Source organism: Erinaceus europaeus, chromosome 17 (assembly GCF_950295315.1).
Source record: "Erinaceus europaeus chromosome 17, mEriEur2.1, whole genome shotgun sequence".
Classification (NCBI taxonomy): domain Eukaryota; kingdom Metazoa; phylum Chordata; class Mammalia; order Eulipotyphla; family Erinaceidae; genus Erinaceus; species Erinaceus europaeus.
The window spans coordinates 62,382,182-62,399,165 of record NC_080178.1 but is presented as its reverse complement, the minus strand read 5'-3'; the positions used below and the strand labels follow the sequence as shown (position 1 = coordinate 62,399,165).

General features: G+C 40.3%; 1 protein-coding gene across 2 annotated transcripts in view; it reads right to left on the bottom strand.

Annotated features, from left to right (window-relative positions):
* The window catches only part of XRRA1 (X-ray radiation resistance associated 1), a 78,966-nt gene that overhangs the window by 22,220 nt on the left and 39,762 nt on the right, over positions 1-16,984 (bottom strand). Inside the window, exons 5-10 of one of the 2 annotated variants that reach the window (XM_007520266.2) lie at positions 12,561-12,632; positions 11,457-11,529; positions 10,772-10,869; positions 6,711-6,844; positions 2,421-2,549; positions 1,139-1,353 (exon numbers count right to left, since the gene is read on the bottom strand). In XM_007520266.2, the coding sequence (XP_007520328.2) occupies positions 1,139-1,353; positions 2,421-2,549; positions 6,711-6,844; positions 10,772-10,869; positions 11,457-11,529; positions 12,561-12,632 (721 nt within the window). The remainder of the gene's footprint in view (positions 1-1,138; positions 1,354-2,420; positions 2,550-6,710; positions 6,845-10,771; positions 10,870-11,456; positions 11,530-12,560; positions 12,633-16,984) is intronic. The other variant, XM_060176829.1, reaches the window with a different exon arrangement.

Sequence of the window (16,984 nt, the reverse complement as noted above, 5' to 3'; positions counted from 1 at the left end):
TTCTAGGTATGTTCTATATTATAATATGGGTGTTGATTAAAAGGCTATGGAGAAGTGAAAATTCATGATCTATTCAAGATTTCTATATTTTACTCTATGTTTAATTTTTCCTCATTTTACTTTTTAAATATTTATTTACTAATGAGAAAGAAACCAGAACATCATTCTGGTACATATGATGCAAGGGTCAGAACTCAGGACCTAACTTTTAGAAGTTGGGCACTCTACCCACTGTGCTAACTCCCAGTTGCTATTCCTCATTTTTATGTTACTGTTAAAGATTTATTTATGAGAGAGAGAAGAGAAGAGAAGAGAAGAGAAGAGAAGAGAGAAGGGAAAGGAAGGGAAAGGAAGGGAAGGGAAGGGGAAGGGAGGGGAGGGGAGGGGAGAGCAGGGAAGGGGAGGGGAGGGGAGGGGAGGGGAGGGAAGGGAAGGGAAGGGAAGGGAAGGGAAGGGAAGGGAAGGGAAGGGAAGGGAAGGGAAGGGAAGGGAATGGAAGGGAAAGGGAACCAGAGCATGGGGATTGAACTTGGGACCTTATGTTTGAGAGTTCAACACCTTTATCACCATGCCACCTCATGGACCATGCTATCCTTCATTTAAAAAATGCTTTAAAATATACTGGCACAATAATAGGTAACTTAATCTGTGGAACAGGATATATAATCCAGAAGTATATTTATACATTTAATGAACTGGGATTTATAATAAAGGTGCTATTTCTTTAATTTTCTGCCTCTGAATATTCTTATCTAAATCTGATTCTTGGAAATGTGGTAGTCACCTTGAGACCCTATACTGGAACCAGTTTAAGAGGAGAAGTTAGCAGACCTAGGGCAGGAAAAAAATATAGGTTAGTCCCTTGAGAACATCAGTGTGCTATGGAGTCAATCATCTCTGGAAAGCTTTACTTCTGAGCTTCATGTTATTTGAGAAAAGAAGGGGGGAATCTACTTTTAAGCAGATTTTTAAAAGCATTTTGACTGAAACAGTTAGGAAGTAATTGAAATGGTTCTTATGAGACCTCCACTTCCTTGGGCATAGCAACTTAAAATGCAGCAGCTCTCCTCCCCAATAAACACTCAGAAGCTTACACTATCATGGAGCTAGAGTCTCAGGAATAAGGGGCATGACTCACCTGTCCGATCCACATCCTTTTTCATGGGCAGCACAGTATAGTCTGGCTGTTCATCCGAGTCTTCTAACATCCACTTGGGATTCAACACAGATTGTGACTCTTTCCGGGAACTCCCCCTGCTTTCAACCCATTCTCTTGAGCCTTCACGGAACTGAACCTGCTGTAGGTAGGGGATTCTGGAAATCCTGTTCTGCTCCAGGCTTAATTTCTTCAGTCTTTAGTTATAGAAAATGAACACGGAAACATAGTAATGTGTTTTTTCAGTATGCATTTACCAAGCAACTTTAGGGAGAGGACAAGGGCTTGGGCTTAGTTAGATACTTACTCCTCTTATATGACTTGAGACAGTGACATAGCCTTTTGGGGCATAATATTCCTCTTTATAAAGTGGTGTTCATTAACCTTTCAAATTGCTTGTGAAGATTAAATGAGATAATATGCACATGACCTTGCACACACAAAGGAGTATATAGTAAATAGTAGCTGAATCTAAAATTGAACTCTCTAGGGATCTAAGGGCTATCCATTTAAATGCAGTATTTTTGTTACTTCAAACAAATCTAAATTCACCAGTTAAACTTTTTATGTTATTTATATACCTATTGGATAGAAACAGAGATTGAGAGGGGAAGGGGAAATAGAGATGGAGAGAGACACCTGCAGCACTGCTTCACCACTTGTGAAGCTTCCCCCTGCAGGTGGGAACTGGGGGAGGGTTTAAACCCAAGTCTTTGTGCATTGTAGAATATAAGCTCTACCACCAAGCCCCTTAAACTTTTATTTTTTGATATTGTTTAGTAATTATTATAGTAGCCAATATCATTTAAAAATCTTTATTTACTTTAACAAGAGAGAGAGAGAGCATGAGACCAGAACACTGATCAGCTCTGGCTTATGGTGCTGCTGGAATTTGAATCTGGGACCTCAGAGCCTCAGGCATGAAAGTACGTTTGCATAACTATTATGCTGTTCTCTATCTCTAGACTTTTTTCCTTTTTGCTTAGAAAAAAGTCTCTTTCAGGGTCAGGATCCTGTCTGCAGTAATATGTGCTCTTACCCTCCTTTTCTTGTGTCTGACCTAGTCACATGATCATAAATATCTTTATTAATGCTCCATTTTGTAGCTGAAATAATGCTTAGAGCAGAGAAATGACTTACCTATGACCACACAGCAGAAGTAAGTAGTGGGGTTGGGATTTAAATCCAGGCCTTTTGGCTTCTAGAGTAGCACTCAAGGCTGGGGGTGATAGAGGGCACTGTGGAGAGAAGCTTGTGGTGTTACCTTCTGAGCCCAGCCAGGCTGGCAAAACAGTCAGGGCTGGACAGTTTGTTGTCATCCAGCATTAGCGTTTCCAGCGCTGGGAATCTCAGGATGTACTTTTTGCCTGTCATTGATGTTACAGATGGTTCCCTAAGAAGGCAAAACTGGTGAGTAATGAATAAGGCCAGGGAGTAATTTTCACCATTCCCAGGAAGGAATAGGGGGATCAAGAAACTTCATCAGCTTAGAAACTTCTCTAGTGCCCAAGAGGTATCCTCGTTAAACCCAAAATCATCTCTTTGTGGTTGGAGTTGTGATATATTCAGATTTTCTGGATAGTGCTTTTTCCTATCATGGGTTACAGAGATGAGAGAGAGAGAGAGAGAGAGAGAGAGAGAGAAAGAGGCAGTTCATCTGTATAGAAAAATGGGGCAAGTCACAGAGAGGAGCAGGTATGAAAACTGAGTGGCAATGTGTAGGCTGTTCCGCAATGCAGATTCAGTATGTGCAAAAGGCAAGGCTTTGAGAGTTCCCAGTGTTCCTATTTTACCCTCCTCCCCCTTGTTACTCTAATACTAATGGGCCTGTGCAGACTGTAACTATGACAATTTTGTGAAAAAGTACAGGTCAGATATAGTTTCCGAAACAGTGCTGGAATATGTGAGGGCTATAAAGTTCAAATGCTGAGAAACTTGACAGAATAAAAAAGAAGTCTTTTAGTTAATTGCTTTCAAGATCACAAATGATTCTCTTCCCTTTACAGAAAGGACTAATTTTCATATTTTATATCTCAGAGCAATTTCAGGAAGGTGTATAGCTATTCTGCTTTTGTATAACTCACCAATCTTGTTCTTCTTTTTTAAATTTCTTGATTTTTTAATTTTTTTCTTGTTCTTCTTTTTAAAAAGTTTTTATTTATAAAATGGAAACACTGACAAGACCATAGGATAAGAGGAGCACAATTAATTCCACACAATTATCGCCACTGGAACTCCATATTCCATCCTCTCCCCTGATAGCTTTCCTAGTCTTTAACCCTCTGGGAGCATGGATCCAGGATCATTATGGGGTGCAGGAGGTGGAAGGTCTGGCTTCTGTAATTGCTTCCCCGCTGAGCACAGCCCTTGACAGGTCAATCCATACACCCTGCCTGTCTCACTCTTTCCCTAGTGGGGCAGGGACCTGGGGAGGTGGGGCTCCAGGACACATCATGGGGCTGTCTGCAGACAGCCTGGGGTCTTCAGTCTAGGGAAGCCTGGCCGGCATCCTGATGACATCTGGAACCTGGTGACTGAAAAAAGGTTAACTCTCTTTTCAACCTCCAGGTTCCAGATGCCAGCATGATGCCGACCAGACTTCCCCAACCAATGTGTCCTGGAGCCCCGCTTCCCCAGAGACCCACTCTACTAAGGAAAGAGAGAGGCAGACTGGGAGTATGGACCGACCAGTCAACGCCCATGTTCATCGGGGAAGCAATTACAGAAGCCAGACCTTCTACCTTCTACAACCCACAATGACCCTGGGTTCATATTCCCAGAGGGATAGAGAATGGGAAAGCCCATCAGGGGAGGGGATTGGATATAGAGATCTTGTGGTGGGAATTGTGTGGAGTTGTACCCCTCCTATCCTACAGTTTTGTTAATATCTCCTTTTTAAAATTAATTAATTAATTAATAAAAGAATTCAATCTGATTACTAATTTGAAGTCTTAAGTGCTTAGATTGAAGGATCCAGGTTCCAGATGTTACCATGATGCCAACTGGACTTCCCAGGGCAGACAGCCCCATGATGTGTCCTGGAGCCCCACCTCCCCAGATCCCTGCCCCACTAGGGAAAGAGTGAGACAGGCAGGGTGTATGGATTGACCTGTCAAAGGCTATGCTCAGCAGGGAAACAATTACAGAAGCCAGACCTTCCACCTCCTGTGCACCCCATAATGACCCTGGAACCATGCTCCCAGAGGGTTAAAAAATAGGAAAGCTATCAGGGGAGGGGATGGAATATGGAGTTCCAGTGGCAATAATTGTGTGGAATTAACTGTGCTCCTCTTATCCTATGGTCTTGTCAGTATTTCCATTTTATAAATAAAAACTTTAAAAAAATAAAATTATGGGTTGGAGAGATAGTTCAACAGTTACACAAAAGACTTTCTTTTAGTATTTTACTTCTCTATTTGTTGGATAGAGACAGAGAAAAATCAAAAGAAGGAGGGGGGAGAAAGAAACACCTGCACCACTGTTTCACTGCTTGTGAAGTTTTCCCCCTGCAGATAGGAACTGAAGGCTTGAACCTGTGTCTTTGTGCACTGTATCATGTGTGGTCAACTTGGCGTACCACCAGCTAGTCCCAACTTTTAAAAAATATTTATTATTTACTCACTAGGCATAGAGAGAAACTGATATGGAATGGGAGATAGAGGAGAGAGAGAGAGAGAGAGAGAGAGAGACACCTGCAACACTGTTTCATGCTTGTGACACTTCCCCTGCACCCTCTGCAGGTGGGGATTGGGGCTGAACCTGGGTCCTTGCACACTGTAATGTGTGTGTTCAACCAGGTGCACCATCACCTGGCTATGTACAAAAGACTTTCATGCCTGAGGCTCTGAAGTCCCAGGTTCAACCTCCAGCACCACCATAAACCAGAACTAAGCAAAAAACACAGATTCCTAGAACAAACAAAAACATACAAAACTCTAGATTTAAAATCTGGAGATAAAAAGATATTTTTAGTCACCCAAAAGGAAGATCATGACTTCTTATTTTATTCAATTTCCTGGCTATTTACATCTATATTAAAACTAAACAAATAGTTTGGTTCTTAAGTTACATAAGCCACAATTTAAGTAGCCAACCTGATTGACAGTACCACAGTAGACAGTACAGATATAGAATACTACCAGCACTGCAGAAAATTATATTAAACAGTGCTAAACTAGGCTTTTCAAGTATTACAGAAAATAACTGCAAGCTAGTCCTAATTTCTACCCATCACTCAATGTGGTAGACTTATGAAGATCAGGTGGAAGAATGGTAATTTGGTCTGAAAATGGGCCCAGTGAATTACAGACCTACTTTGTGGTTATCTCCCAGCTACTGAATGTATAATGAGAATAAACTAAGCAGCTGACAGTATAACCACAATTGCTTACTGACCAAGAAAGTGAGGTTTATTATAGTAGGAAGAGCTAAATTGAAACCCCAGCAATTTTGCTCTCATATAAGTAGACTGAAAAAAAAATTCTATACCCCTGAGATTAATTGCAGGGACCACTGATATTAGTAAAGACTAGAAAGATGGAGGGAGGGGGCGGGGTGGTGGTGCACCTGGTTAAGTGTGAGCCCCTTCTCCCCACCTGCAGGGGGGGGATATCTTACAAGCAGTGAAGCAGGTCTGTAGGCATCTATGTTTCTCTCCCCCTCCTTTCTCAATTTCTCTCTGTTCTATGCAATAAAATGGAGAGAAAAAAACAAAAAGGTAACAGACCTCAGTGACAACCCTAGTGGAAACAGAAAAGAGAGAATGAGTTCCTGTTTTGTATTTAGTTTGTGCCGAAAATAAGTCTTATAGAATGACAGTAGGTTAGTGGAAGCTTATATGATGAATGAAATTTCAGCTGTTGTTTTTAATGTTTAAATCAACACAGTCACTACCATTTGTCATACAACTAAGGATCTGCCAGATGTTTCTTTGTCCCTTTCAATTAATGGAAAGTTGCAGGCACAATGTGCTTTCATCTGACAAGCAGTAGTATGCTTGTCTTCTTTCAGGGCTATACCAACTCTCCAGCCCTACCACAATAGGATTTTAATTATAGTAATATCCCAAAGACCATTATGTGGACTAGAACTGATGATCAGAAGTTTCAAACAACCAAGATACCCTAGTAAATATATAGAGAGAATATTACATTCAACAGATGCACATAGGAGGGAGGAAGAGTCACGGGCTAAAGTAATCAAGGAAGGCTTCTTAGAGGGAAAGGAAGAGGGCACCGCTTTAGCAAAGACCATGAATGAGAATATGCAAGGCTTATATAGAGGTGAAGAATCTGGCAGAGCAGTGGCTAGAATTTGCCAATGACCAATCAAAGGCAAGAAAAAGTGATCTGCCAGGCACCTGGGTCTCCCAGTGATATAGAGATGGGTGGGACACCCACCTTTCAGGGTCTTTTTCTGGAAGTTTTCTCTGCTGAAAGCACTCAAGGTCCATCTTTACAGCACTTCTTAGAAGTGGACTATTTCCTTGAATATTTGTACTCAGACAATGGTTTGTGAGGGAATAAAGGGGCAGGCCCTAGGGCAGAAAACTTACTGCTCTGCAGCAGCCAAGTTGGGGGGCAAGGAGGTGAGCCCATTGCCTGTCAGGAGCAGGACGCGGAGTCGAGGCAGAATCCCCAAATCACAGATGGCTTCCGAAGTCAGGCTGTTAAAGGACAGGTCCAGGAACTATGGTGCAAACATAAGAGGCACTGTGTGTGACAATGATCCTCAAACATGAGGTGGGAGCCATCTACTTTATTTTTTAACATTCTTGGGGACCCCATAACTCACAAGCTAAACCCTCCTGATTCTGGCTTAATATTAAAAGCCCAACCCGCCAACTTTTGCCCCTACCATACACTTTTATGTATCCTATGGTGTTCCAAGGTGACTCCACTGCATCTTGTGCCCTATGGCACCTAGAGTTCTTTGCTTGAGCATTTCACTCAACCAAGAATATCCTTCTCCATATAAACAAATCCAATTCCCATAAGGACAGCTCAAAAGTTGCCTCCTTAGAAAACATTTCTGGGTAGGGAGATAGCATTATGGTTATGTAAACAGACTCTCATTTCTGAAACAAAGCCCCAGGTTCGATCCACTGCCCCACCATAAGCCAGAGCTGAGTAGTCCTCTGGCAAAAGAAGAAGAAGGAGAAGAAGGAAGAGGAGGAGGAGGAGAAGTAGAAGAAAAAGAGAAAGGAAAAGGAGAAGGAGAAGAAGGAAGATAGGAAGAGGAGGAGGAAGAAGAGAAGGAAAAAAGAAAACAAAAAGCACTTCCCAATTCTCTAGCCAGATGTAGTAAATTCTCCCTCTCTGGTTTTGAGTGTCTACTCACAGTTTGTCATGAGTCTGCAATAGCTAGATACATGTCTGAGGAATTGAGCTACTAGTACACAGGTATGTTTGGCAGTCCTGACCATAAACTCTCAGAAGGTCAAGGGCCATTCTACTGCATCACTGGATCCTTATAACACCTGGCAGAAGACCTGATACATAGATGGATAATGATCCCAATCTGTTATCCCATTAATGGCCACCTTCTAATTTACCATTTTCTTAGCTAGAAAGTGAACATAATAATGGTTGTTCATGAGGAAAGATGTGAGTAAAGCCTTTAGCTTGTTATCTGGTAGACAGTAAATACTTTAGTTAATGTTGGATAGGATCATCATTGTTCCTTCATTCAAAAGCTTGTATTGAAGGCCTATTGTTTTTTTTTGGGGGGTGGGGGAGAGAGAGACAGAGAGAGAGAGCAGCTTAGAAGCTTCACCCAATGTAGTAGAGGCTGGGATTGAACTTGGGTCATACATAGCAAAGCAATACACAATTTAGGTGAATTATTTTTGTGGTCCTTGAAGGCTTACTCTTAACAATTCCCTACTGTCTATGAGTTCACAGCCTAGTCAAGCAGCTAAAGAACATGTGTGCCTGAAAGTAACATTTCACAGTGATGAATAAGTAAGCTTATGTCTAAGCACAGATTAGTGGGGAAACAAAGGAAGAAAGAATGACTAGCCAAATTGGGGGTCCAAAGAGTCTTTGCAGAGCAGATAGTGCCTGGACTGTCCTCAGAGACTAATCAGTAGTCACTAGATTGTTATGGGCAAAAAGACAAGTAGTGCAACAAGTGAACATATATGAGCTAGTTGGAGGTAGGCTTGCTTATTCTAAAAAAATGTAGATGGTTTGAGTATGACTAGATTTTTTTTTTCAGTGTAAGAAGAAGCTTGAGAAGTTGGACCAGACCATGAAAGGTATCAAGCACCAAAGATGTGTTAAGTTTATACCACAATCAGAAAATTCCAAATTTTGAGAATTCACACAAAAAGGAGGGGGTGCCCTTTCTGGCAAAGAAGATTAAAAGATTCCTAACCTGGCTACACATTTTATCAATGTTCATCATTGTAAGCTGCAAATTCTGGATATTTGACAGGTTTATCCTTTTCCTTAGAAAGTCATTACAAAGAATAGTGAGATAAAAACAAATGGCTTGGCCAGATTGGTCAGGAGATTTTCTCTTCTCGTTTATATTCTGCATCTTGACTTTGCTCTTGGTCATAAATACATTCTCTTGGCTAAAGCTGAGTCTTCTGGATAAGTAATTTTCATCAGATATTACCAAACTATGAAGCAGGGGCTCTAAAAAAGTCAATCATGATCACCAGTCAGGCCCCAGATAGTCTACTGTGGGGTCAGAGCCTAGTGCCATGTTCCTTTCCCGTGAAAACATGACCATTTGCACCTGAATGGGATTTAAAATGGTAGGAATGAAGAAGACAGATGCCTGGAAAAAATGCAAGACACACGGTGCTCAATAACTACTTTTTAAAGAAGTAAAATAACAAATAAATGGAAGTCTATAAGAATTTCTCAGGCCTATAAGTGAGAAAAAGGGTCCATGATTTCTAGAGCACCTAGAACGTGTTTGCTATAGTCTATACAAAAACAGAACACCAACAAGGGCAACAAAAGGGAAAATATATACATATTTAAAAAATATATAAAAAATAGAACACAAGATGCTCTTTAACAAAGCATAGAATTGTATCAACTACTGTATTGTATTACCTTCTTTCTGTTTTACTTTTAAGAACCTTGCTTCCTGGACAAGGCTGAAGATTCCTGTCCTCACAGTAAATCAGAGTTATCCTCAATATCACTTGAAAGTACAGAAAGAAGGTACAATTATAGTCAGTCTAGCATAGTTTAGGAAGAAAGAACATATAAGCCATAAATTTTTGGCATGTGAAAAGCATCAACCGAAAAACTCTTGTAGAAAATCTTTCTATCTTGGGAAAGACCAGGTTGAGTGAGACTTTTCTAAAGAATGGCTGACTCTTAGTGCTTGCAGACTGTGTAATTTAAGCTACTAAGCTTTTAGGGCCAACCCAAGGCTCATGGCATGAAGACAGTTTGCCGAGGTATAAATCTGAAACTCTTCTACTAGAAGACAAGTGTGTGCAAAACACTTCATGATCCAGTGAGTGAAACTGATCTAATGCCAAGCTCCCCTTTCTACTCTCTCACATGTGTACTGTAAGAACTCTCAGGAAGAAAGTGACAAAAGCTTTGTTTCTATGTGAAAAATGGCCCTAGAATTTCCATGAAAACCAAAGAGGTGATTAATTTTAAGAATAAGGACATGTGCAGAAAAAGCATGTATTTGGGGATTTAGTTTAGAAGAAATCCAAGGATGCAAACAAAACATTTTCCCCTCAAATCTGAGATTTAAAGAACAGTTTTGGATACACAAATATCAAGTATCTACTGCAGAACTCAGAAGTGATATTTTATTTCACACTATTCTTTTTTTTAAATTTTTAAAAATATTTATCTTCCTTCGTTGCCCTTGTTTTATTGTTGTCATTTTTATTGTTGTTCCTGATGTCATCATTGTTGGATAGGACAGAGAGAAATGGAGAGAGGAGGGGAAGACAGAGGGGGAGAGAAAGATAGACACCTGCAGATCTGCCTCACCGCTTGTGAAACGACTCTCCTGGAGGTGGGGAAGCGGGGGCTCAAACTGGGATTCTTACGTCCATCCTTGCGCTTTGCACCTCGTGCACTTAACCCGCTGCACTACCACCTGACTCCCTATTTCACCCTATTCTTAAGAGTCTATCAACTAGGTCTGCAGTTTGCCTTAGCTCAGTATATTGGGGCCAATATGATTCTCTGAGATCAGTCTGGGTTTCCGGAGTCAGTTTACAATGCTTCTAGTTCAGCTGGTCCACTCCACTGTAGCCCTTAACCTCCACAGTTCAACCCCCCCCACTGGATCCTGATCCATGCCTGAAACTCTAAAATACTCTGTTGAAACATCCTTTTCTGCACAGATACCTATCAATGTGACCTTTGGCATTTATTTTCTAAGATCATGTACCACAGCCTCAAATGTGAGATAAAAACATCTACTTGGTACTGTTGCTACCACCACTGCCACTACCAACATCAGCACCACTAACACTGTCACCCTCCTCAAAGGCCAGTCCAGAAGCAAGAGTCTAGAAGTAATGGCCCAGAGAGCCAAGAGTCAAAATCAGTAGCAAATTCTAGACCCATTCCTTACAGTGGGACAGGGGGCACCAAACACTCCCTACCTCCAACTTACTTCCAATGACTTAAAGTCTCCATATTTCACGTAGACTGTTTTGATGCCATTAAATGCGAGCTCCAGTTCTTTTAATATTGGGAAGGTGTGAAATGCCTCTATGGGGGAAGAGAAATAAATCTGCAGATTATGACATACATAAGAGAAAAATATTAATAATGGCCATTTACTGGGTTCTCACTGGGTAGGCCAGGCACTAACATTTTCTGACTCTGTTTCATTGTATTTAAAGTATCCTGTTATATCTATCTGTCCAAATTCATCTCTCCTAGCAAGCTAGGAGCTCAGCCAAATAGGAACTAGACATATCAGTTCAAAAAGTTAAACCTTCACATAGTTCTGGCACCCAGCAGGGGTCTTTGTGTATTTACTGGATTAAAAAAAAAGTCTTTATGCTCTTAATGGCTTAAAAAATTGTTTATACCTATCACATTTGTGCCTACAAGGTATCCTGCTCTGGAGAGGAGGGAAGGTGGTGGACCATCTCTACTTATAGATAAAGAAATTGCAATTTACAAAGAAATATTTTAAGTAGGTACACCTAGCTCTGGGTGATGTCTAGGCCAAAGCACTCCCTCCAAAAAAGATTTGTGGTTAGTCACGATGTACTAGTAGACAAATACTAACACGTGGGGTTGATTGTGACAGTCCTGAAACAGGCAGTTTTCAGGAAGAAGAAGCCTACCTAGTGGCAGCAGGTTTTCTGAGGCATTAATGTATATCGCGGAGTGAAAATGCTTGAAGTCCTTTTCCTTAGCCTGTGGAAAGGCATTTCAAAAGAATACAAAGATCAATTCCATGCCCAGAGGCCTTGTTGAAAAAAAAACCAAACAAACAATGAATGAAACCCAATTTTAATAAATCTAAATATTTTTCTGTCTTTATTTTGATTTTTTAAAGCAATACAACATAATCTTAAAAACAACCACCATAAACCATTACAAAAAATGGATCACCTTTGCTTTTATCTCTTCTCAATCCACATCCTCCGCCCTCTCCCCACAGGTAACAGTTATCCTAAACTGGTAATTATCATTCCCATATATGTTTAATACTCGTATGACATATATGTGCATCCATAAACTATATGCAGTTTTATTTACTACTTAAAACTTTATATTAGAAGCAATTGCAAATAGAATCTTGTAACTCACTATTAATCACATATAAAGATGAAAAAATAAATAAACTTCTTACAAATTGAAAAAATAGAATAAATTATAGGGCTAGGGAAAAACAGCATAGTTACATACAGACTTTCTTTTCATACCTGAGATTACAGGGTCCCAGATTCAAATCTCTAGCACCACCATAAACCAGAGCTAAGCAGTGCTCTAGTAAGAAAGGAGGAAAAGGAGGAGGAGGAGGATGGCAAAGAGGAGGAAGAATAATAACACTGTGCTATAGATACCATTCTGTATCATCCTCAACACTGATGAGTTTAGCTTGCATGTTAAACATGAGTTTAGCTTGTTAGGACACAAACTGTACCTTGTGCATTTTAACTGCTATGTAGTGGCACACTGTTTGTATATATTGCAGTTTACCCACCTCATTTGGTGCACAAATTAGTTCCAATTTTTCACTATTACAATGAGGTAATGAACATTCTTTTGTGCATCTTTCCCTCACAAGTGCTTAGAATGGACTATGTTCTTGTTGTACCCTTTCCTTCCCTTGCAACCAGATTTCCAGTCCCTGTAGACACTGATGGTGCAATGGACAAAGTATCCAGGCATGCCTTTAGGTCCTGGCTCACTCCAGTCAGAACTCTCCACACAAGTCTTACCTTGGACAACTTCAGGCCACTCACATCAATGTTGCACAGATCTGAAGGTTTCTTCATGGAGTGGTGCTTCAGCTGGAACACAGTGCAGAGAATCATCACAAAGGTCGTAAAATTAGCCAAGACAACAAATGACTCCCTGTTAAAGCCAGGTACAGTAAAAGGACTTTGGAGTTCCTCAGAACATAACTGACATCCTAACTCTTCCATCTCTCAATCCCATAGCTCCAAGAAGGGGATAGTAACATTACATGGTTCTTAGGAAAATCCTTCTCTGTTCCTGTCATTTCTGGGCCATGTTTCTGCTTGATTCTTTATAACTCTGTTTTACCTTTTTTCCCATTTTATAATTTGGTTTTGATTTGTTGGGCAATTTCATATATTGTCATAATTTGTTTCCTTGTTAATCCATCCATTCATTCACCAAACGTTTACAGAATACTACTTCAGATTATTATTTTTAAAACATATTTATTTATTTATTTATTCCCTTTTGTTGTCCTTGTTTTATTGCTGTAGTTATTGTTGATGTCGTTGTTGTTGATAGGACAGAGAGAAATGGAGAGAGGAGGTGAAGACAGAGAGGGGAGAGAAAGATAGACACCTGCAGAACTGCTTCACCGCCTGTGAAGCGACTCCCTTGCAGGTAGGGAGCTGGGGACTCAAACTGGGATTCTTATGCCAGTCCTTGCACTTTGCGCCACATGCGCTTAACCTGCTGCACTACCACCTAACTCCCACTACTTCAGATTATTATGCTAACTTTATTCAACCTCTGACTAAATCATTTGACACAGTATAACTATCATTTTTATTTTATTTGAAAAGAGAGGGAGAGAGGGAGGGAGTGAGGGAGGAAGAGAGGGAGGGAGAGAGAGAGAGGCCTGCAGACCTATTTCACCACTTGTGAAGGTGAGCAGTGGGGCAGGGAAGCTTGAACCAAGGTCCTTAAGCATGGTAATGTGTGTACTTAACCCACCTGGCCCTGAATATCTCCCTTTTTAAAATGAGAAAAGGCTAAGAGATTGCAAGTGCCTCACCTAGGGTCACACAGGTCATCAGAGACTACAAAGCTATAATCACTAAGTCCTGTGCTCTTTGACTACCACGTGTTGCTTCTCACAATTAAAAAGTTAAAAGAACCCCACACCTGTGGACATCCAATCTTTGACAAAGGGGCCCAGACTGTCACATGGGGAAAGCAAGAGTCTCTTCAACAAATGGTGTTGGAAACAATGAGTTGAAACATGCAGAAGAATAAAACTGAACCACTGTATTTCACTAAATACAAAAGTAAATTCCAAGTGGATCAAGGACTTGGATGTTAGACCAGAAACTATCAGATGCTTAGAGGAAAATATTGGCAGAACTCTTTTCTGCATAAATTTTAAAGACATCTTCAATGAAACGAATCCAATGACAAATAAGACAAGACAAATAAGACAAGCATAAACCTATGGGACTGCATCAAATTAAAAAGCTTCTGTACAGCTAAAGAAACTACTACCCAAACCAAGAGACCCCTCACAGAATGGGAGAAGATCTTTACATGCCATATATCAGACAAGAGGCTAATAACCAGAATATATAAAGAACTTGCAAATCTCAACAACAGGACAACAAATAACCCCATCCAAAAATGGGGGAAGGACATGGAAGAATATTCACTATAGAAGAGATCCAAAAGGCCAAGAAACACATGAAAAAATGCTCCAAGTTTCTGATTGTCAGAGAAATGCAAATAAAGACAACATTCCTATGAGAATGTCATACATCAGAAAAGGTAACAGCAACAAATGCTGGAGAAGGTGTGGGGTCAAAGGAACCCTCCTGCACTGCTGGTGGGAATGTCAATTGGTTCAGCCTCTGTGGAGAACAGTCTGGAGAACTCTCAGAAGGCTAGAAATGGACCTACCCTATGATCCTGCAGTTCCTCTCCTGGGGATAGATCCTAGGGAACCCAACACATCCATCCAAAAAGATCTGTGTACACATATGTTCTTAGAAGCACAATTTGTAATAGCCAAAACCTGGAAGCAACCAGGTGTCCAACAACAGATAAGTGGCTGAGCAAGTCGTGGTACGTATATACTCAGCTATAAAAAGTGGTGACTTCACCGTTTTCCGCCCATCTTGGATGGACCTTGAAAAATTCATGTTAAGTGAAATAAGTCAGAAACATAAGGATGAGTATGGAATGATCTCACTCTCAGGCAGAAGTTGAAAAACAAGATCAGAAAAGAAAACACAAGTAGAACCTGGATTGGAATTGGCGTATTGCACCAATGTAAAGGACTCTGGGGTGGGTGGGTGGGGAGAGTACAGATTCAAGAAGGATGACAGAGGACCTAGTGGGGGTTGTATTGTTATATGGAAAACTGGGAAATGTTATGCATGTACAAACTATTATATTTACTGTTGAATATAAAACATTAATTCCCCAATAAAGAAATTTTAAAAAGTTACATAAGATAAAGAAAAACATAAATTGCCCACTATTCCACTGCTCAAAGATCAGAACAATTTGATTGCTTCATTTCTTTTGTTGTTGTTTTTTTTAACTGAATACTTAATTAACAATTTTAAATTATTGTTAATAGCCAAGGCATTCAATTCTATGATAAAAAAAAAAGTTAGAAGAAAATTTCAGCTTTGGCATGCTTATTCCTATTTAATCAAACCTTGTTCCATTTTTCCTTCCACTCATTTATGGTATCTGCTTGTTATGTTTAGCTGTGGAACTAGGCATTGGGAAGACAATGAGGAAAAGCAAAAAATATTCTATGTCATCACAGAACTCTCGGCTTCATAAGAAGTAGCAAGTATTTCTAACTGTTATAGCCTTTTTTTCTTTTTTCTCTTTATTTGATAAGACAGAGAAACTGAGAGGGGAGGGGGGAAAGAAGAAGGGGAGGGAGACACACACAGAGAGAGAGAGAGAGAAACCGAGAGACCTGCAGCACTGCTTCATCACTTGTGAAGTTTACCCCCTGAAGGTGGGGAGCAGGAGCTCAAACCCAGATCTTGGTACATGCTAACATGTGTGCTTAACCAAATACCATCTGGCTCCTGCACTATTTTAAAGGAGAAATTCAAGATGCTCCCCACCTGTAGGGGGTTCTCTTAACAGGCGGTGAAGCAGGTCTGCATGTGTCTATATCTTTCCCTCCCCCTCCCTGTCTTCCCCTCCTCTCTCCATTTCTCTTTGTCCTATCCAACACGACGACATCAATAACAACAACAATAATAACCACAACAATAAAAAAACAACAAGGGAAACAAAAAGGGAAAATAAATATTAAAAAATATTTTAAAAAATAAATTATAAGAAATATATACTTGGTCAAGTAATATCCCAGGTGAGACCTAAGAGAAAACAGGAGTTGGCTCCATCAAAATGGACAGCAAGGAATGTAAAAACTGGAGGAAAATCAAGGTACTTTAGAGAGAATGAAACACCACAAGATAAGGCTAGCGAGGCAATAGTTAGATTGTTTAGGTCCACACTACTTTTGAAGTGTGGATTTCTCCCTGAAGTTCACAGAAAGTTGTCAGAGGTTCTTTGGCAAGAGCTGACAGCAATTTTATAAAAACTGCTGTGACTGATACACATACAAGGATGAGAAAACAGGGAAGAAACTATTAGGCATTGTTAGTTACCTTGTCTAGAGCCACTTCTCTTATTTATTGTTAAAAAAACCCCTTATTTATTTATTGATAAAAAAATTGTAAGTAGGGCACCAAAGTAAAAACCCTGTGGTGAAGGGTAGACATGCAGCTTCCTGGGCCAGTGGGGGGTGGGAGTGGGGGGGAGGGATGGGTCACAGTCTTTTGGTGGTGGGAATGGTGTTTATGTACACTCCTAGTAAAATGTAGTCATATAAATCACTAGTTAATTAATACGAGTGGGGGAAAATTAATTGTATGTCTCGAAGTTTTTCAAAACACAAACTGAATCTTTTCTCAATATATGCAGTGTAATTGATATGCAGACTCTCTCAAAAGACTAGACCAAGTAGATCAGAAGCAACCAATAGCACAGCTATATACAAGATACTGGGTACTGTACAGCAAACCCTAACAAAAGGACTTTTCAAAGTTAACCCAATTACCAAATAATGTGATGATAACATTAACTATCGATTGTGTTTTTGAACCCTAAGACAGCAGGAACCTCACATCTCCACTATAGAGCCTCTACTTTCCCCAGTCCTGGAACCCTTGGATAGGGCCCACTTTCCCGTATGCCTCTCCCAATCCGTATCAAATAATAATGCATCTGCTGATCACAACCTAACCAACGCAACGATTGTCACCTCAACATGCTTCACTTCAGACTGTGTCCAGAGACTTCACGTGTGGAATGACAACCCTTCAACTTCATTACTCGGGTGAGACCTTTCCTTTCCTTTCATAGTATACTCTAA